At 44.2% G+C, this 22,315-nt stretch overlaps 2 protein-coding genes across 2 annotated transcripts in view; one reads left to right on the top strand and one right to left on the bottom strand.

The window, feature by feature from the left end:
* poln (polymerase (DNA directed) nu) overlaps positions 1 to 1,382 on the top strand; it is an 81,608-nt gene extending 80,226 nt beyond the window's left edge. The window contains exons 23-24 of the mRNA XM_071333549.1: positions 52 to 113; positions 722 to 1,382. Coding sequence (XP_071189650.1) covers positions 52 to 113; positions 722 to 814 — 155 coding nt within the window. The 3' untranslated portion in view covers positions 815 to 1,382. The remainder of the gene's footprint in view (positions 1 to 51; positions 114 to 721) is intronic.
* A 2,028-nt stretch (positions 1,383 to 3,410) lies between these two features.
* On the bottom strand, positions 3,411 to 21,761 carry nat8l (N-acetyltransferase 8-like). The gene is made up of 3 exons (XM_071333548.1): positions 21,309 to 21,761; positions 19,440 to 19,604; positions 3,411 to 11,117 (listed from the first exon to the last, which is right to left on the bottom strand). The coding sequence occupies exons 1-3, from the start codon at positions 21,622 to 21,624 to the stop codon at positions 10,750 to 10,752; spliced, it is 849 nt and encodes a 282-aa protein (XP_071189649.1). The 5' UTR covers positions 21,625 to 21,761; the 3' UTR covers positions 3,411 to 10,749.
* Positions 21,762 to 22,315: the final 554 nt, after the last annotated feature.

Raw genomic sequence — 22,315 nt, 5'->3', positions numbered from 1 at the left:
GTATTGTATTATTTATTAGTATGTGTTTCTGTCTGTCTCTTTGTGACACAGTGTTGGTCAAGAACACTATGGAGTCCCTGCAACACATCGATTGTCTGGGAGTTCATCTCAAAGTAAGTGAATAGGACTAAAGTAAGGAAAAGTAAGAACTAAAAGTAAGGAAAGTTTTTTTTGTTTTTTTTGTACTGTAGCAGTTGTGTGTATTTAATTCGCTGATATTGTTAACCAGGGAGACTGGTGAACTTAACCTATCATTATGCTATGTTTTATTCTAAAGGAAATAGCACCGGTCGCTAGCTGAGATATGTGCTTAGCCTTTATTATCTTCAGTAGTTCGCAGAGAGACTAGCAAGGAAACTAGCTAAGTTAGCTTAGTGTAGGCCTAGTATGTGTTTTATTGATAAGGTAGTATCTCCAGTAGCTAGCAAGGAAACTAGCTAAGTTAGCTTAGTGTAGGCTTAGTATGTGTTTTATTGGTAAGGTAGTAGCAACAGTAGCTAGCTGCTTCCTGTCTTGCTGTATGACAGCGGGAGGCCAGGTGAGTGATGATGAGACCCTGAGAGAATCTAGGTCAGAGTGGTGCTACGCACACGCTGATGTCACACACACACACACCTCTTCTCCACACTCCTACCAATGCTGATGTCTTACACACGCTTACATACACACAAATACACCTCAGTTTGATGTCCCCCTCCCCCACCCTGTGTGTTTTACCCAGGTCCCCCTGAAGGTGGCGGTCTCAAGTGGCAAGTCCTGGGGCTCCATGTCCGAACTACACCTCCCCCAAACATCTCTCCCCCCCTCTTCCTGAGTCCCTCTCTCCATCTCTTACTCTATCGCTCTCCCTCTTCTCTCCCTCATTGTGCTGCATCTCCATCGCTATGGAAACCAGGCAGCTGCAGCTCCTCCAAGCTCCCAATTCTCCTTCTCGCTCTCTCCCTCTCTCTCTATCCAATTCTCTCCCTCACACACACACACCCCTCTCTCTCTCTCTGCCCGTATCAGGGGGCAACGGCAGGAGCCTCGCACTGGAACGCATCAGTTTCTTTTTTTTCAACCTCCCTCCATTTTGTGGAGTTGTAGTCCTCCTCTCTTCACATTTTTCTGTTCTCACCCCCCTTGTTTAGATTTTTGGTTTCTGTGTTCCGTTGCCAAGGCAAAACCACACTTTGAGAAATTTGTTTGGCATTGTTGCCTTTTTAAAAGTATTTTTCAGCTACAGTAAATATACCTCATTAGCTAGATAACAGTCAGAGGTTTTTTTTTATGTTTGATTGTATTTATTAACTGATATCCTGTCTGAATTTCCTATTATTGCATTCATTGTAAAGTAAAGCTGGACTGGTCAATGTATTTCTACAATAAAGTGAAACGATCTAGTCTTTGCATTTCTTTAATAAACTTCTATTTTCTTTATTAAACCTCTCGCTCTTCTCCCATTGGAGTGATTCACTGATTTCAAACAGATTGTCTAATTCCACTCACCCCGGGCGCAGTCAGCCATTCCTTGTTCATTCTGAACTAGTCTTTTATCAGCTAATTTGGCTACTGGAGAGCCTCGCTCTTTTGTCTCTGTCACACACAGTGCCTGACCCAGTTCCTGGTCGCTGCCAGAGATCGTGAGATCTTTGGCGGCAGGTAGCCTAGTGGTTAGAGTGTTGGGCCAGTAACCGAAAGTTTGCTGGATCGAATCCCCGAGCTGACAAGGTAAAGATCTGTCGTTCTGCCCCTGTTCCCCGGTAGGCCGTCATTGTAAATAAGAATATGTTCTTAACTGACATGCCTAGTTAAATAAAGGTTAAAAAATCTATGTAATAAACACTTCCACACACACTGTCCTCTATGACTGCCAATAAAATATGCCTGGAAGAAGGACTGGAGACAGTGAAATTCAGATGATCATTTCTAAAACGCATGACCTATCTGATGAATGTCACAACATCACTGGGTAATATGAAGCGTTTAGTTGCTGTTTAGAACAAAATGTCACAATATCACTGGGTGCTAATATGAAGTTTTTAGCTGTTGTTTAGAACAAACTTGTTCCTCTATTGTCCTGCCATGTCTTCAGACATTCCGAGTATACAGTATGTCTGTCCTTTTAAGTGCAGTTGCCATAGAAATAGAATAAGGATACGTGTTGCAGAGTACACCTATGGTAGGTACTGCGTCTTTATGGAGATGGTCTTGGAAAGTATCAGTGAGCTTACAGGGAGTTTTCAACTGAGTGTATTATACCCTGACCAATGGTCTGGTCACTACAATAGCAGGCAAGTTCCCTCCTCTCCTCCCCTCCTCCTTTTCCCTTTCATTGTTCCACAGCTCAAGGGAACGCAGCTCAAGGGATGGGGGACGGACGGACGTGAAAGTGGCATGTGTGCAATTTTTGGAGTGCGTATTCACTTCAGGGGGAGGATGGAGGGTAGTGGAGGAGAGCCTCAGTGTGTGAGTGACTCAGCCTACTACTACACAAGTTGATAATGGTTACAACCTTTGTTAACCCAATGCTTTGTTTGTATGAAAACAGACGGTTCTGTATGTGTTATATAATGACTATTATGTGAACGAGTATGATGTGTGACGGACGGATATTTATGTTCATTATAATAACTAAAAGAACAGAATGGTATGTTAACAGGAACCCAAAGCCAAAGGGTCCCTTAAAAGAACCCAAAGCCAAAGGGTCCCCATGGCGACAGGGTAGATGGGTGTTGAGTGAGAGCGAGACCTAAGGCTGGATCCATGCTAATGGCAATTTAAGGTTAACAATATAGTTGTTTGATTTTTAAAGCCTCTATATCAAGGTGAATATTGTAGAGTTTGCTTTTTGGAGCCTCTATACCAAGGTGAATCTAAAATGATAGAGTTTTCTCTATTGCCTTTAGCCTGGGTACCAGTCTGGTTGTGCTAATATTCCTGTCCTTGTACTCCATGTCATATGCCAAACAGGAGTAAGCACAAAACAGGTCTGGATTTCAGGCTATATTGCCTATAGTTCTAGTTGAATCTCTATTGGACAGACTACATAAACATAAATGGTACCGTAGATTTGTCATGATTCAACGGGATGTGTGAAATAACAAGCAGCATTAGTTCCGGTGCTTTGGACAAATCCCGATTTTGCAGGTGTTGGTATCTTTCGAATTTCGGAAGGGGAGGGGACAGTTGCCCCATAGACTTGCCTGTAACTTGCAAAGAGAGAGGGGGGAGCTCTTCGTTCGGGTTCCGATCCCCATTCTAGCTCTTTTCTTTACACTTAATCGAGCATCTGACCAATTACGCAAGACTTTAGTTCTGGGTTAACCGAGATTAAGCTAAATAGTGTCCACTTTCTTTAATATGACAAACGATATGATATTACATGATCATTTAAATCAACGTTCAAATCAATTGACCGGAGGAACATATAAAAGCTTTATGCATTGTCGTTTTAATTGATACAATATGTACATCCATTTTTCTTTCACAATGCAGGAAATCTTTATCTTTACAGCTTTACAGTGTTCCCATTGATCGGCAAAAACAAAAATGATTAATCAGTAGTAATAATACAGCAGTCAAAAGAAAGGAACGTCAGAAGGAGGAATGGAAAGAATAGTCCGTATTCATAAAGCTTCTCAAAGTAGGAGTGCTGATCTAGGATCAGGTTTCCCCCAGTCCATAAAATCTTATTCATTATGATCTAAAAGGTCAAACTGATCCTAGATCAGCATTCCTACTCTGAAACGCTTTGTAAATACGAGCTCAGAAAGGTACACCAGGTCATCACTGCAGCTACACTCTATTCAGGTAAGGTCAGACACGGTCTGGTTGAGCCGGCCACGCCTTAACCGCGTTTTACCCACGGTCAAATCCCTCTGCCTTGTGACCACCTTTCACCTCTTTTCTGCTTGGCTGACCTCTTGCTAAGGCCTTGAGCCCATTGAACCCGTCTACCTTGGGTTCCCCTAGCCCTCTTCTCATTTGCTCTTCAGTCTCAGACCCTCAACTGTCTGTGCAATCACACCCTGATCCATCTTCTCTGTAATAACCCTCTGTCTTTACCAAATTTTTCTTCCCCAGTGGCTTACTTTAAGCACCCAAGGCATCCTTATACAAGGTTGCCTCGCCCCTCTTAACCATAGCCTTAGCCTTGCCACACACTCACTCCCACACTCCTCCCCCTCTCCCTCAGGGGCGGCCCGGCTGGTTGACCTGCCTGCCTCCTCACTCCCTCAGTGTGGCTGCATATCATTTCCCTGCTGCGCTTTGTGTGGGTTGGTTTCCTAGCAACAGACGGCCATGACAGCTAGGGATCTGAAAGCGGAGAGAATACGTTGCTGCTGCACACTCCTAGGGCTAGCTAATACACTGGCTGAGTCTGAAATGGCACCCTATTCCCTATTCAGTGCACTACTTTTGACCGTACCCCTATGAGCCATGCTCAAAAGTAGTGCACTAGCTACATAGGGAATAAAGTGCCATTTTGGACACATCCACTAAGTGCTGTGCTACAGTGTTGGGTGCTCTCCAGCCACTGACAGGCCACTCCCTCTCCATCAGCACAGGACAACAGTAGGCTTTTCTCTCTGACTACTGAGGTTAAACCACACAGCACCTTGGTCCTGGGAAAGATGGCAGTGGTCTCTGAAAGAAGTTGAAAATGAACCAACGGTCTCTGGCTTGGTGAGTTTAGTGAGAGAGTTGAAGAGATCATTACAATTGAATCTCAGGTTTGGATAGATTTTTTTTAAGTGTGTGTGATTTTGTAAACTTCGTAGAAAAAGTTATATTAAGGTATTTCTGTGACAAAATGATCATAAAAAATACCCCCGGGGATGCTATTTACAGTAAAATACACTTTACAACTTTATTAAATTGTTGATAGTATTTATTTTATTTTTTTACGTTGAATCGCTTTCATGGAAATCACACAAGATTTTGATAGAAGTTTTTTTCAGCTTGCGTTTTAAACTTTGATATGGGCTAATTGATTTTTATTTTCAGTAGTAGTGACAAACCCCTGGCTGTAGTTGAGTTACTACTTATACTCCTCCTGACTACTAGAGAATCCGAAACAAGATTTAGACTGATAAATAAAGCTCATATGACTGATAGAAAACAGAGACCACTTTCAGAAACTCTGCCATCTTTCACCTCTCTGCTGGGAGGGACTTTTCTCCCCCCAATACTCCCAATAACACCTGTACAAACAATGCAAGTGGTACACCAGTAGAATTCATCTTCAAGTTAAAAACAATGAAACAAAAAACAATTTGAAACCTCTTATAAAGAAAAATACAAAAATAATCATTATACAATCACACCTCTTATTCAGGCCTCTACATATCGTCAGTGGTGATGTGTTGCCATGCCTACAGGGATAACGTCATGGCGACCGACCCTCCGTCACCAGCATATGAGATATAACATCAATGCAGCATTTCGCGCTAATAAAATAATTTATACGATTGTATCTCGTTATCTCATTGTTTGTTTGTTTTTATTGCTTGATTAGATGGCACGTGAGCAGGGTTTCCAAAATGATACCGATAAATACGGGATTTTGTTGACACTTCTTGAACACAACATAGCAGTTTGAGAGAAAAATGCAACAAAACTTTCACCTTTGGCAAATTTCAAACTTCAACAAATAGCCACGGGTCATAGTAATGCATTTCTTTATATGACGTTGTCTTGTATATAGGCTTATGATACATACGGTATATGAGCAAGAGCGGTAGATATTGGCTAGGAGGAGAGAAAAAATCCATTCTGAAAGAAAAAAGACAATTGTGCTACAAGTGCTTCTGCGTTCTTGGCACCTGTGGCCACAGTGGAGAGTTAGTCATCCTGTTAGCCACAGCAGAGTGATACATTCACCAGAGGAGTACAGAGAGAGGGAGAGTCCATTTTGTTGTCCCCCCCCCCCCCCAGGTAAACTGCCACAGTGGCATGTTCCTCCCCCTCCCCACGTTTGGTCGAACGTTCACAACACAGCCATCTTCTCAGACAGACAGTTCCAAAGTCCATTATTTTTGCATTGATGAAATCAACAGAAATTATATATATATATATAAACTGGAAATCAAAACAACAGTAATAGATATAGCTATGTACACAGTCACTCTTAAACGTCAAATGTTGTGGTTTTCTCAGCGATAGGAGAACCATTAGCTGCTTTTTGTCATTTTTGCCTTAATTCTTTCTCTCTTAAAGAAAAAAATGTTTTAACAATTTCTCGCAACCAAAGACCCTTAGTAACCGTACCCATATACATTCATGTCTGCTATTAACTCCAGGGCCTTTGAAATCTGCACTCGCCCAGGACAAAACACCTATACTCACAGGAATACTATTTGTGCGGTTTTGATATCTATACTCCTACAATAGTGTGCGTGTTCAACTTGACATCTGGATGACAGATATTGAGGGATTTTTGTCTCATACTGGTATTTCCAGGTGGGAGGGACTACGATAAAGTATGAATGTAGTACTTTGTGAGCCTGCATGCTTTCTTCACCGCAATTTACCGACTACCTTCTGGAGATATCTTGACGTCGACATACAGTGAGGTGATCGGATGCTAGTTTTTGGATTGGAAAGCACTCGATAAAGGAGCGCTCCAATGAAAGAGGCTTTTAGTTCTGATGCAGCGTACATGTCTTAAACCCTTTGCAGATAACAATACATGAACATTCTCCTATTGTCCCAAGTCGACACTAACAATATTTCCCTATTTTCTCGGAACTAAAAGAAAAGAAGAAAAAAAAACATTATTTATTTTGGATTGTACATCAGCAGAGGTTCAGTGGAATGGTATGGAATATTATTATTAAGTTACAGAATCACACTAGTGGTGGTGGTTGCATACAGTATTTATTCTACGTTCTAATACTGCGTATGCTTTACCAGTATCAAGAAGTACTAAGACCAGACCAAACAGGGCATAGCATAGCATTCACCGTATAAACACAGGCTTGACCCTTTTACAAAACAGAATACAGTCAAATGCATTATAGGCTAGTGACATATCAGTGCAGTTTGTCTGTTCCTCTCTAACAACTTAAAACAGGAAATGAATCGTGCGCTACCTTAAGCCATATAGATTGTTGGTGGGATATTTGAATGTCAGCATGTAATTATTACAGTATATCAGGCTTTTGCGGAGTCTTGCTATAATATTACGTAATTGATCAAGAACACAAATAGTAGCCTAGGCTGAGATCTCCCACAATGCTTAACGAGAGGGTATATTATTATTGAAATGGCGACAGCAGCATTCATGGCTCAGTTTGATAAGACTTCACATTCATCTTTTAACAGACATGAGTCCACTTACTACACTACTATATAGTGTACACTTGTAGTGAACACCAGAGGAGGCTGGTGGGAGGAGCTAAGGAGGAAGGGCTCTTGTAATGGCTGGAATGGAATTATTGGAACGTATCAAACATATGGGAACCACACGTTTGACTCTGTTCCATCTATTCCATTCCAGCCATTAAAATGAGCCTGTCCTCCTTCAGCTCCCCCCACCAGCCTCCTCTGGCATACATTCCTAGTAAGTACGCTCTTATAGCCTCACCATTTAACCTCTGCCTCCTACATTCTAGTGGATCCAGGTCAAAATACTATACCCAGGTCTGTTCTGAATTTTTCAGATGGGGGCATCGATCATAATTTAGATCATAAGGTGCGTCCCAAACGGCACACTATTCCGAATGGCACTATTCCCTATATAGTGCACTACTTTTGACCAGGTCAAATTGGAGAAGCAGAAAACATCTGGGCTAACTGGTTCATTTTTTGTGCCCTCCACATCTCAATTCACATGGTTGAATGAGGAAGAGGGGGGTGTCAGAACAGTGAGAAGTCCTCTGATAATACAGCAGACAGTTAGTCGAATGACCCAACATCTGATACATCAACATGATCTCACTGCTTTATTTGACGCTTGTCAAAACGACACAAGGACAAACTATGACATTGTCACGTCTCCATAGGATTCTTCTCACTGTGCATGATATCCCCACTCCCTTGATAAAAAGAGTCAATTGATAATATCAACTTAATACAAAAATGAAAACGTTTTTTTTCCCCCACTGCTTGCCATGTGGTACAATGTATCCTCTAAGACATTTTCATTCAAAGACACATCTCATGCAAAAAAAAAAGTTTTTTTTTTCTCTGACAAAGAAACACACATTTTTGTTTATATGTTCAGCTAAAAAATATCTAATTTTTTTTATGTCGTTTTCCGATTATTTTTCCAGGGCAGGCACCGTACGTATATACGCACACACCAGGAACAGAGGCATGCCACACTTGCATTGCTTTTGCATTTTACAGTTGGCAGGCTTGATGTCATCAAGGCAGTGCTGCGCTGCGGTGAGTGGGTTTAATGCACCTCTTCATCCACCCTACCTCCACACACACAAACTCAACACACACATATATACACACTCAACAAACACATACACGCTCAACACACAAACACTCAACCAGACACTCAACACACACAAACACAAATTCAACACACACACCTATGCATCCTCCACCATCGCTGCAGGGGGCGGCCAGACTGTTTTGATGACATCACAATAGGGGCGGGTGTTTTTTTGGGGGGGGGGGATGGAATAAAAGCAGCGCAGCAAGACTGTGGCGCATGCAGAGATGGGGTGGGGAGTGGGTAGAAGAGAGGGGAGGGGGTGGGAGGGTCTGGCCCAGGGTTGCAGTCAGATTCATGAATGGGGGGGTGAGAAGGGGGAATAGAAGTCAAGGCAAGGAGGATCAGCACAATTCATGACATCTTTTTGTCGATTTTTTTTAAATCTATGTTTTTTTATGATATTTTTTTTTTTACTTTTCATTTCGTAATTTTTGTACAAGTGTGACACAAACTCTTGGGCTCATAGAGGTTGTATCTCTTCCTCTGCTGGTTCTGTCTCTGATAGGAGGATGGAAATGGAGAGAGTGGTTATCTTTATGACGGGGAGGGAGAGGGACGTCTTTTGGGTTTGTCAGCTACATACTGTATAGAGTATTCCAACTGTATACACATTAACACATACACAGAAGGATATAAATATACCTGTAAATTGGATATAGTATTGTGTCTAAATTCAAATTGAAAAATTTGTGCTTAGATACATTTTGTTAAGCCAGCTATGTACTGTAAGTCCGCAAATATTTTGAATAATGTATTAGGTTTACCCAAGTAGTTTCCCCCAATTACCTGGTTTAAATATATACTAGATTGCGGTTACTATGTACATGTAGGAGTATCCATAAAATGTGCATACTACAAAGAAGCAATGCTTCCATCAAATGTTGTGAATAATTAAAAAAAAAAAAATCTAATTTCTCAATCAAATACCAAACATATTCAAAATGTTCAAATTTATCTTGATTAAATTAGTAAACAATTGATAATTACACATAAAACTCAGTAACACTCAATGTTTCATTAGATTAGATAATTTACTCATTAGAAAAACCCATTATTAAATTAGTAATATGATTAACATTGACACAGTATTCACCCTGCATGGGTCCGTACCCCTGGCCTGAACTACCCTCTCGTCTTCCCAACCAATCAGAGACCCTCTTCATAGTTCCCATGCAGGTGGAATGGAATCATAGAATTAGATTCTGACACTGTGTTGAATGAGGGGAAGAGAACATGACCAAAGATGGAGGAAATAGTGAAAGCAGAAAGCAGGAGGGTTTAGGAAACAGAAAATGCACTGTGTCTGCATCCAAAATCACACCCCATTTCTTACACAGTGTACTACTTTTCACCAGAGCCCTATGGGCCTTTGTTAATAGTGCAATATATAGGGAATGGGGTACCATTTGGGACGCAAGCCTGTTTGTGTTTGTTTTCCTGCCTATACAGGATCCACAGTGTGGATTCCACAGTACGCATCCTGCCTGTTCCTCCTGTCTCTCCACAGGGCTGGTACAGTACACTTGATGACCCTTCCTGTGCTTCAATATGGGCTGTGCTGGAGAAATGCCAACCTACTTTGTCTTTTTGTCCAGGTCTTTTTGGGCACAAACGTTGTTGTGACAATGGAGAGGGCTTAGGCGGGCTAACGAGAGACAGGGTGCGTTTGAGATAGAAATTCTTCAGATAGAAATGCCATGTATAGGGCGGACACGAACGCCTGTTTTCCATGGCAAAGGACAATGTCTGTTCTACATGATATATTTCTATCGGAATGTTACACAACACGCAACTCTCCTGATTAAGCCTCTGATTGGTGTTCTGGAGGGGGTGGGAGGGGATTCTGGTGTTAATGAGAAAGGTGAGGGTGGAAGGAAGGGGGGGGGGGTGGATTTTGTCATGATGATCGAAAAACTGATTGCAATCAAATTTCTATCAAAAGCAACGGGAACACTCAATTGATGATGTCATTTGAATAGGCATGGGACGGTGATATATGTTAGGGATAATTTTTTCTTACAACAGGAAAGGACGGGAAAATAGGCAAAACAAAAATAATTTACTCAAAGGTGGGGGGGGGGGTAAAACACTAAATCTAAAATGTAAAACAAAAACCCATAAGTTAGTGACTTAGAAATAATGAATAGACATAGTAGTGGTAAGTAGTAAGAAGATGCAACTGATACAAAATAAAGTTGTCAGAGGAGTATAAGATCGATCGGGGACTTGGTCGAGGCTCGTTGGGCGAGGGGCTCTGCTTCGAGGAGGAGGTGTCGTTGCTCTCTCTTTCCATCCCTCTCTCCCTCTCTCACCCCTCACTCCTCGCGGAGCTGCAGGCGGTAACGCTGGTAACGGATCTGAAAGAAGAGCCTCTCTAGCGGCGAGCCGCTCATGCCAGGCAGCATGTAGTCCTCGCTCCCGCCCGTCCGCCGGAAGCCCAGTGACTCGTACAGCTTGTGGGCGGCCATTTTGACGGCGGTGGTTCCCAGGACAACTGCAGCGTAGTTGTTGTGCACGGCGAACTCCAGCACGCGGCGCCCCAGCACCTTGGCGATGCCCTTGCCGCGGAAGCGCGAGTCCACCGACATGCGGCGCAGCTCCACCGTGTTATCGTCCTCCCGGCCCTGCGCCGCCACGATGCCGACCACCTGACCCTCCAGCACTGCCACCCAGAAACACGAGCCTGGAGGACCAGAGAGCCCAGTTAGACACACACACACACACACTATACCTACACAACACATATCGCATACCACTGCCAACAGCACCAATACAAATCTGACAGAATATATACTTTACATTTAACCCCCAAACGACCTGATGTGAAGGGGCTGAAGCAATAAGAGAGTGGCAGCCGGACCTATGACTGCCCACGGACCACGGCTGTGCTTATTGGACTACTGGTTAACTCAGTGAAGGACTGAAGCAATAAGAAGTGAGCAAAGCTACCCCATTAGCCCCCTACACTATTTGCCATAAACCTGGGACCTCATTGCAGGCCAGCTAACAATAACATGTCATTCATCATACATCACAGACCTCGGAGCCTCTGGCTGGGTGGATCAAATGTAGAGTGGACTCCCATCCCCTAACTACGGCCAGTACAACAATCATTAAAGCCACAATCTGGAATATTTCCTGCTGTTCAAAGGCCATTTTAATGAAATATGCCTACAAGCTGGCAGCCTGGGCTTGTGAAACGGCAGATTGTGACTTTAACCCGGCACCACTGCTCATGTGTATCGGGATATCTCATTAATTACGGACTGGTGTTAATGATTTCAGATTACAGAGCAATTAGAGGTTGCTTTACAATGGCTTCTGTCAATTAACACGACCATGTGATGCAGTTAAGATGGCAAACATGAGGATGGTTCACTCTTGGCTGTCCCCATAGGAGAACCCTTTGTAGAACCCTTTTTTTGGTTCCATGTAGAACCCTCTGTGGAAAGGGTTCCACACGGAACCCAGAAGAGTTATCCTATGGCGACAGCCAAAGAACCCTTTTCGGTTCTAGATGTCCCTTTTTGTCTAAGAGTGTTGGTAAGACCGGTGTAAAACCTGTGGTAAGGATAGACTAGCTGCTTTGAGAACATCATAGCACTGTATCATTTACATTTTAGTCATTCAGCATAGCTCCTACGCAGAGCTACTTACAGACTAAGTTTAGGAGGGGAAAACAGCCACATATTGCAAGTAGACCTTTCCCCGAAATAGCCCCTATCAGCAGAATCAGTGCAAGGAAGAAAAAAGCAAGTACCAATGTGGGTGCTAGAAAGTGAGGTGGAATATCACATGGCCCTGGCACACACATTATAGAACTATATGAGAGAGTCTGTCCTGTTGGTAATATGTGCCAGTTATGGCCTTGTCAAATCCACTAACTGGACGGATCTACTAAAAGGAAGTAAGGAAGGAGGGATTCTACACACGAAACACTCCGGTCACATAGTGGCGGCTGGTGTTTCCATTAGCGACTGAATGAAGTGTATCAGAGAGATGGAGAGCATGAGCGAGAGAGTCAAATGGAGAGAGGGAGAGAACGAGGGAGGTAGACGGAGTGAAATGAAAAGCAGACAGAGGCCGGTGCTAACTACTTAATAGCATGATTCGCTCTGAGAGATGCTCATAATGAAAAGTACAATCGTAGACCGAGCTGTTCCTCAACGTTAGGGCGATTAGACACTCAGGGAGAGACAGAGAGACAAATACAGACACACAGACAGAGAAGGAATTACACAAACACACACATCAACAGTGAAATGTTCATCCACAATGTAACCGGATCAGGAAACTAAACTCCTGGTCTCAGTCATAGTAAAAGCAGTTTTATACAGTATTTAAATGTTTTCTGCTCAACTTCGTAACGTATTCTTAAGTCCATGCCTGCCGTGTTTTTACCTGTGCAGAGAATCACGTTTGTCAGCATGCCATATATTAGTTGTGTCAACGAGAGTACAAAGATTCCCTGTCGGTCTCTGTTGTAATGTGAGAGTACAGTACTGTCCTCCGTGTGTCGTAGCTACAGTGTCTACAGTGTAAAGGGATCGATACAGTACCATGTTGGGAGGATGTTGGACAAGTCGTTGTAAAGAAGACTGGTTTACTATATCCTCATTCTGATAAACCGTCTCCCCAAGTTGATTTTGATTTGCAAACCCCTCCAAGAACTACAAGGTGAAAACAGATAACATTTTCTTTCCTTCAGCCGGCAAAATGTGTCATATGGATGCAACAGTAAACGGTGCTGAAAATAGCATTTTTGTCAATGTCAGCGGTATTGGTGACATGTCCTTGTAGTCAAGTACAGCACAGAGAATATTCTTCCTTTTCTGGGACTGACTGACTGGCTGACTGGTGAATGTAAAACCTGTGTGTCCGTCTTCCAATGGTCACCGACACACGCAGTCTGATACTCGCACACACACACACACACACATACCAGACGCACAAGCACACTCTCTCAAACACATCGCGTCATGGAGCGAGTGGTGAGACGATGTGAATGTGCTGGAGGCCAACTGTTATGAGGGATTTAAAGGACCCTGTGGGATTCACTGGATTAGTGTTTGATTGAATAAAACAACTGTCAGCTGTACTGCGGCAGGGTCGCCGCGGTAACAAGCCTGCTGATCCAGACACACACTTCATGACATGTGGGAATCACAGCTGGGGAGGCAGTAGCAGGCAGCTAGATCTGCAAGCAGAGTGAATGGTGGGCCTGGACATGTATCCCCAATTGACCTTGGTCATATTGTGTGTGCAGGGTTCAGAGTGCGTCAGACAATGACTCCTGGTGTTGACTCTTCCTTGTCTGTAGTCCCAACGCAGGAGAATGTATGAGGTGGCTTTGGAATGGCTCCCTTTTGGAAGGGGTAGATTCGCTCAAGGTACGGTGTACCGTGTCAGCGTCTTTCATTTTTGTTAAAGGGTAGGTTTCTCTTCATTTTTGTTAAAGGGTAGGTTTCACTTAATTTTTTTTCAGAAATCTAACAGTGTGGTGGTATTTGACCTTATACTCACGATGTGATAGCGAATTCAAAATCAGACTTTAGTTTCCTGTGCTTGATCTCAGAAGAGAGCATGATGTGAGGCGTGCAGTTAGTTACCCAGAGGGCCCTGTCTCTGGGGGGCTACAAAGAGGAATGGGGAAGGTAGGGGGAGGGGGCGAAGGGACGGACACGCCTCTGAAGCTGAAGCCATCACCATCTGTCTGAGCAGGGCCTGTGCCAACAGACAGCACGGGACGGGACAACCAGGCACGCCAGCCCAGGCCTAGCTTTGCGTGTGTGTGTGTGTGTGTGTGTGTAGTGGCCTGAGACAGTGACATACACTCATGTCCTGTGTCTGACGCCATGACGAAAGAAAGGTCGGTCGGAGAAACTCCGAAGCGAGCCTTCTCCTCCTCCTTCTTCCTCTCCTCCTCCTCCTCCTTCTCCCTCTCCCCCTCCTTTGGGAAGAAAGGGGCTGTGAGAAGAAGGGATCTGCTGGTTAAGAGTCAGATATGGAGAACGAGAAGAGAGGAGATAGCTAGAATAGAGAGCGGGGTCATAGAGCATGTAGGACATCCATTTGTCTTCAGTCCTCCTGTATTGGTAGATGGGGAGGGGGCAATAGGGAGGGGTTGGGGGTTAGACAAGGGAGCTGATCTATCATAGCCCCGGGGCAGACCAAGATGAGCGCCGGGGAGGGGGGGGGGGGTTCTTGGATTTAACCAGGCTAAGAGGACTCTACCACCGACCAAAAGGGGGAGGGATGGGTCGACTTGAAAGATGCAGACAAAATCTCATGGCGGCAAGGGGGAATGGAAGGAGAGAGAGCTTGGATGTGCTCTAAAAGTACAGATTTTTTACTCAGGATTTATTGTGACAGCCTTTTCTCTTCTAACTGCTAAAGGAAAAGAATATGCTACCTGCCATGCATGTGCATGGGTTGGAGACAGTTAAATATGGCGTTATGACATGACTATGAACCCCCTCCCTTTTTATTGTGCTAAACAAGATTAGTGTCTATCCTTTCCGTTGAAACATATGAGGGTAATTCAGTTGATAAGCGTTGAGTCTAGACGGCGCACACCCTGACTGTGCGTGTGTCTAAGATGAAACAAAAGCTCATTAACAGCTTGTGTCCGCTTAAAGTGTGTGTGTGTGTGTGTTGATGCTCGTTACAGATCGTCCCTATTTTAGAGTTAAGCGTGCCTGTGCGTGTGTGTGTGTGTGTGTGCGGGAGAGCGATGTGAAGTGTGATATCTGCAGTGCATGGCCTCCTCACTCCCCAAGTCACAGACCCCTCCCCCCACATGACATGCTCCCTCCCCTGGGAACAGAGTGCATGCTGGGAGTATGGATCTGCCTGACATCTATACCACACCCTGACAGATGAGACTCGGACAAGGAGACCAGGGGCATACACATGCTTACATACACACATCCACACACACACACACACACACACACACGTTTACACACATGAAGGTGTACGGGCACACACAGCACATGCTCAAACACACAGATCTCAAGACCTACAAGCTCCAGCATATCTACCTGTGTCCAGTCATACATAATACTTCCTGCCCCTTGTACGTTACAACCAACCACACACACACACCCAGCCTGCACTCGTTCTCCATTACAGCTCCATTAGCTCTGAGACAGTGTAGGAGCATTAATCACTTAAAGGGGCTGCAGCACTGGCCTTTTCACATTAGTTTTAATACCCTGCCCGGGCTAATCACTGTGTGTGTGTGTGTGTGTGTGTGTGTGTGTGTGTGTGTGTGTGTGTGTGTGTGTGTGTGTGTGTGTGTGTGTGTGTGTGTGTGTGTGTGTGTGTGTGTGTGTGTGTGTGTGTGTGTACACGTGTCCAATTTAGGTCCTCTTAATCCTAGGGTCAGAGGCTAGGAGGATCCCTTCCCCCTCCTCTTCCTTTAAAGCTCTACACAAAACCATTTTTATGAACCTCTAAGATAATGTGGCTATTATCTGCGAGTCTCACCCGCATATTCATAAAGATCGGACCACATTATTGGTCATCCATTAAAAATCGGACCACATTATTGGACATCCATTAAAGATTGGATTGGTCACCTGGGAGTGACTAACTATAGTGTTCAGAAACGATAATGTTGTTAACATCTTATTTTGCTTCTGGTGTGGGTCCATTGTTGCCTAGCTACAGACTCCTTGCACCGGTCAAATGCTACGCCACGGACACGCCACGCCCATGGACACGCCACGCCCATGGACACTCCACGAGGAGTCTGGATCTGAGAACCTCCCTGACCCTTCACCGAATGTGAACACATTCGGGGCCGTCTGATTGGTCCACAAACCGATGGGTTGGGTCAGAGCCAGATCACACCTGGGTAAAGTGGCGGTTTGAAAATTCTGCATTGGCTTTGATACTCTGATTGGTTAGAGACGATCCAATCGCTGATGACTTTGTTTTGTACAACGCCCCTCGTGCCCCTTGTCGCCACAAACGACTTCAACGATAGCAGTCTCAGACTGTAGCAAACAGAGCAGTGGAAGAATTTTTCTTTACTAGCATTGATTAAAAATATGTTTTTCTGAGGAGCGGTTCTGTGCTATTGACGTGTTTTTGGTTGCGTCATTGTATTATGAATGAATAAGACGCTTACTGAAATTTGCTATGACATTTATAGAACATCATAAACTCAGTGACATCTAGTAGCTAGATAGTCCTCTTGGATGGAGAATAAAGAATATACTGGAGCTGGGATGAAAGATCCTATCTTCTCCTCTATCTCTCTCTCCGGCTGACGTCTAACCCAGTTCTCCACAGCTACTGTTACATCTTCAACAGGGACGGGAGGAAGAAAGCGAGTGGATCTCTCTCGCTCTCGCTCTCGCTCTCTCTCTCTCTCAGAGCTAAGATCAGTAGCAGGTACCAGGGCGTGACAGTAGTGGTGTACCTGGTCTCGCTAACCCCCTCAGAACAGAGTGAGCTCACCGTCATTAGCAGGGAAGTGAATAGGGCCAGACTGTTTGCTGCCGGCATCCCAAATGGCACCCTATTCCCTAATTAGTGCACTACTATATCGATAATGCCCAAGTAGTGCACTATATAAGGTATCGTTGCCATTTGCGATTCAGCCGTGGATTGCTGTCTAGACAGGACCCTGCATGAGACAGGCCGTGGCCAGACTCAGATATGCTGATAACAACCCATCTGGCCAGTGTTATCACTGCTCTGGGGCTCAGGATGGAACCAGGTGACTGGAGTGTGGAGACACCTTGGCCCACCTACTTATCCCCTCGGTTGCGTCCCAAATGGCTCCCTATCCCCTACATAGTGCACTACTTTTGACCAGAGCCCAACGGCAATAGGGTAACATTTGGGATTGGACCCAAGCTTTATACTGCCCTGTTGTACAGGAGGTCAAGGAGCTTGGTTTTGCCTTGTGCCTTATTCACGCCATTGAGGTATAAAAGAACTGGAGACCACATCCAAGATGTCTGACCGTTGTTTTCAACATAATGTGTTCAAGTTCGCATACGCCGATTCATGGACCGTCTATATCCGGTTTGTAGCCTGTTTACACGGCCCAACTTCACATGCGCAGAGGTAGAAACCGTGCTTCCAGACCGGAACCCTGGCCCCTTGAGTCACACCCATCGCTATGTCTTGTATAACATCCTATAAGGCCTTGTTACTGTTAATTGTGTATGCTTGGTATAGACTACAGCACAGTGGTGTATATGTACAGGCCAGATGATTCAGTAAAGTGGATTGATTGGTTGGTTAATGAAACAGAATTTATTGATTGGTTGATAGTACCAAAGGGATTTCAGGGAGAACTCATGCTGGTAGAATGAATGTCCTGGTTCTTTTGTTGTTAAGAATCCCTAGTTAACCCCCCCCCCCCCATGCCCCTATTGTTCCTGGTAAGTCCTATGCACACACACACACCTATGAGCTGAGCAGAGGACTGAAGTAACAGCTGGCCTTTAGTGACAGTGGGATGAATAAACGCACACACACACTGAAGAAGAGATAACAGTATTTATCTTTTCCTGGCTAGTTGAGGCCGGTAGACATGACCGTGTTGCTGCTCATCGTGTCAGTGACTGACCCTCTCACCCTGCACTGTATGACTCACTGACTACTGACACATACACTACCCACTCTCACTATCATATAGACGCTTGCTCTTTCCCTCTCTTTCTTTCTCTCTCTCTCACACTCTCTCTCTCTCTCTCTCTCTCTCACACACACACACACACACACACACACACACACACACACACACACACACACACACACACACACACACACACACACACACACACACACACACACAGTCTCTCTCTGACAGACCCCCCCCCACACACACACACACAGTCTCTCTCTGACAGACCCACACACAGTCTCTCTCTGACAGACCCCCCCCCCCCCACACACACACACAGTCTCTCTCTGACAAACCCACACACAGTCTATCGCTGACAGACCCACACGCTCACACATACAAACACACACAAAAAGACCTGCAGCGGTTAATCCCATTAATTTCCTGTGTGACTCCTACACACACACACACCCACACACACAGTGGATACCTGTAGCTGCCGGACACAAAGTGAGAGACAAAGAGAAAAATCAATGATGGGCTTAACGAACACCTGCCCTTAAGTAGCTTCGCAAATAGGGTCCGACTGACCCCAAAATGTAGGGTGGATGGAAGTGTGTGTGTGTGTGTGTGTGTTAGAGAGAGAAAAAGGTTTGATTTGATTATAGCCCAACGTTTTGGAACGGAACCAGGAGGAAGTGTGGTCACAGCTCAATTCCTCTTATCAGAATGGAAGGAAGTGTTTCGGTTCATATGAGAGTGATTGATTTTCCTAGTTAGGGAATATAGTTGAGGAAATGACTCCAATGAGGCTTGGCCGACACAGAGCGGACAGACTGCTGCAGAAAGTGTATCAGCAGTTTCCATCTCAGAATCAATAGGCCCAGTAGCATGGTGTGCCCTGGCTCCCTCTGTAACTAAGTAGAGCGGAGCGAGTCGCCCCGCATACTTAATAGGCAGGCAGACTGCCTCTGTTTCTGAACACACAGGTTGCATCCCAAATGGCACCCTATTCCCTACATAGTGCACTACTTTTGATCAGTTAGTGTGCTGTGTCGGGCATAGAGTGCCATTTGGAATGCAGCCATGCTGTCACTATCCAACTCCTGCTGTGCTTAATACAGGCAGGGAGAGCCTATGACACTGAGAGAGACTCTATACTTTGTGTGTGTGGGAGGGGAGGGTGTGTGTGTGTGTGGAGGGGGGGGGTCAGTTGAATACTTTCAAAGCAGTCTGTGATTCCATATTTTCATAGGGCTTTGTTTTGTGTCCCATAATTTTTTTACATCCCATAATTCACTAAAATAATAATGTCTGTGGATGAACTTTATATGTTGACAAAGACAACAGATCATACATTTCCACAGATTATATATAGTTTCTGTTTTGTGTCCAATCTCCCACTACCCCTCTTACCTGTGGGTTTCATGTAATACTCCTCGATGTCCGCCATGTCTGTTCGGAGCGCGCAGGCCAGATAGTTGTGGATAACTTTGCTGCTGTAGAAGTAGCGCGCGGCCATGAGAACGAACGGCGCACAGCAGGTCAGCGTGAGGGATTTGCTCACAACAAAGCACATTACTATGGAGATAAGGAAGAAAAATAAACGATACCTGTCAGAAAAGAGAATCAAATGTTGGATTTTGGCGGAAGTCACACACATAATATATATTATATAACCAAACAGTGACATTCCAAAAAATAAGTTGCTTAAAAATAAAGAAGAACAGTCCCTAATATCACACATTTTGTTTACTGTAGAGACAGCGATTGACAACCGACGAGAAAAACATCACATGACATCCTATGTTGAGTCTATGTATTTATTTGACTGGATGCAAACAGATATTCCACACAGTCTATCAATATCATCTCTGGTCCATTTACAGTCAGTGATTTTTGGAGTAGCCTATTTCTCTGGTTTGGCCGCGCGGAAGCGCCAGAGTGGAAACCCACCACACAGACAGGCTGTGCAGCAGCATTGCATGTTATTATGTTGTCGTCTGGTCTGACATGCAAACATCTTTTACTCCATTGCACCACGACATGACGTGCTTACTGTCAACATTGACATTAGGCTACATTGTAGCGACGTGGTTCTGAATTATAGTGTCATATCCATATTAATTAAAGCATTTTAAATAAAGGTTAAATAAATAAATAAAACAATTATACACACATTTTCAGACAAAATGTCAACAGTGACAAAGGCTTATGTGAGATGTTTTGTTGGTCATTATGGTCACTTACCACGGCACAGACAAAGGCATGAGGTGTACAAAAGTCTTGTTTTAGGTGGTGTACATTTAAATGACAATAATGATTATGGAATATATATAGCCTAACACATGTTGTGGTGAATTGTTATTCGTAATTTGGTGCGCAATGCCATTCATTCACATCACAGACTAGGCTATTTGTAATGCGTCTGACCATATGGATCAAGTGTGCCATAAGAACACCCATGCATATCATACATGAGGACATTTACGAAATGAACATCTCCACTAATTAATGATAAACAATGCCAACATGCACACATGGCTAGTGGTGGTGGTGCATTGCCTGCAGGCACAGTGAAATATGTGTGTAGCCTATGATGATGGACACTGGTGATAGGGTGCAATGGGTGCACGCTAGCGCACACTGTGGGCCAATCCTCACATTCTATTAATTAATGAATGCATACAACCTAACCGGCAACTGACATCATTGCCCCCTACATGCACACCAAACAGGCCCACCGGCTACATGCACCATGCGTTTTAGCCATGCCTTTGTGTTGCGGTTTGATGCGGTGCTGCACATGAGCTACGCTACATGCCGGTATCGGAGATCCAAAACACATCCACACACGAACTCGAGAAGAAATCGACAATTATTCAATGTATTTGTTGTTGTTGAATTTGTATAATATGAAATCCTCTTCCTCGTGATGAAAGTTTCACATAGCATGTATTTGTGCCATTAAATGAATAAAGCACTTTAAAAAGAAAGAAAAGAGGTCAACGAATTATCAATTGACATATCGATGCTCCAACAGACTATGTCTTTCCTTCAACTGCATTTCAACTCACTTCTAACTTTAAAAAATATATATATATATATTTTTGACAATAATTGGTTTTCATGTGTTAGTATGGATGGGGTATTCATAATGTCTTTGACAAGAATAATTTGCAAATACATGGGTAAAAGGAAAATAGTTTTTCAATGCGTAATGGCAACTTTTAACGAATTTCAGGCCAGTAAATCGTTAAGTATATGGGAAATCTTGTCACTTACGTGTCAGAAGAACATATAAGAATTGGGTTTGACTTTGCTGTAATATGCCTCTGAACGCGGTGTTGGGTATTCTCTCCATGATCCCCTCATAAAAGATGCGGCGCACCTCCACATGGTCCGTGCGCTCAAACTCACGGATAAAAACCGTATCTTTCCTCACATCATTTTCCTCGATAGGATTCGGTGCCGGTGTGGAAGAAGTCCACATTTGCGAGGAGGAAACGATAATAGAATCTTTTTTGGTCCCTTGTATGGCATCGTGTTCATCCGCAACAATTTTAGTCTCGCAAACCATTTTTGGAGACGAACAATGCATGCAACTGGCCTCAAAGAACTTTAACCTCAGAAATAATATCAATGGGATATGATGCGTTTATAAATATGGAAAGAAAAAAGACGGGGAGTGTTTCTGCTGCAACCCTGAGCGTTTCTGCATGACCAAGGGTTGCAGGCAAACCTTTAGCCTATTTATAATGGACCGTAGTGGATGCATTCAGATTCAGGGGCCGGGGTGGTCCACACAGCGTGCACATTGGCTGAGGCGCTACGCCATTCGATTGTGATAGGCGGATAGAGACAAGAGAGGCACCCGGTCAAATTCTTTTAAAAACCTCAACATTCCTCTCATTGTTCCGGCGAAATTCTACACGTGTGTATGAGTGGGACAGGGAGGGTGGGCTTACGTAAGGGTATTTCTGAACCGGTAGGCTAATGGGGCCCTTTGAAGCTCACCCCAAACAACCCGGCCTGCACCAGTGCACTTGCGGCGGGAGCTGCGCCAGACCCTCTTCTTGGATGACTGAAATGACACGTCTTTACAGAACGGATAAGACACGTTCATATGAGGACACATGAGCTTTGATGCGTCAAAATATATAAAGGGCACTTGGTGATGGTTGGACTTTGTACGGGGAATGGTTGGGGAACTGACTGATTGTGTCCTATGTTAAAGTGTGGTTATGGCGCGGCGCTTCCCGGCTGTGTGCCTCTTTCGATCCCCGGCATCT

Source organism: Salvelinus alpinus, chromosome 11 (genome assembly GCF_045679555.1).
Source record: "Salvelinus alpinus chromosome 11, SLU_Salpinus.1, whole genome shotgun sequence".
In the NCBI taxonomy this organism is placed as follows: Eukaryota; Metazoa; Chordata; class Actinopteri; order Salmoniformes; family Salmonidae; genus Salvelinus; species Salvelinus alpinus.
This window is presented reverse-complemented; position numbering and strand designations above follow the sequence as displayed.

Bases quoted from the DNA above. Each gene is read 5' to 3' on its own strand.
- nat8l (XM_071333548.1), bottom strand. From the start codon at position 21,624: ATGCATTGTTCGTCTCCAAAAATGGTTTGCGAGACTAAAATTGTTGCG. The intron at 19,605-21,308 runs GTAAGTGACAAG...TTATCTCCATAG, and splicing joins CTTATATGTTCTTCTGACAC to TAATGTGCTTTGTTGTGAGC. The intron at 11,118-19,439 runs GTAAGAGGGGTA...CTGGTCCTCCAG, and splicing joins GTATTACATGAAACCCACAG to GCTCGTGTTTCTGGGTGGCA.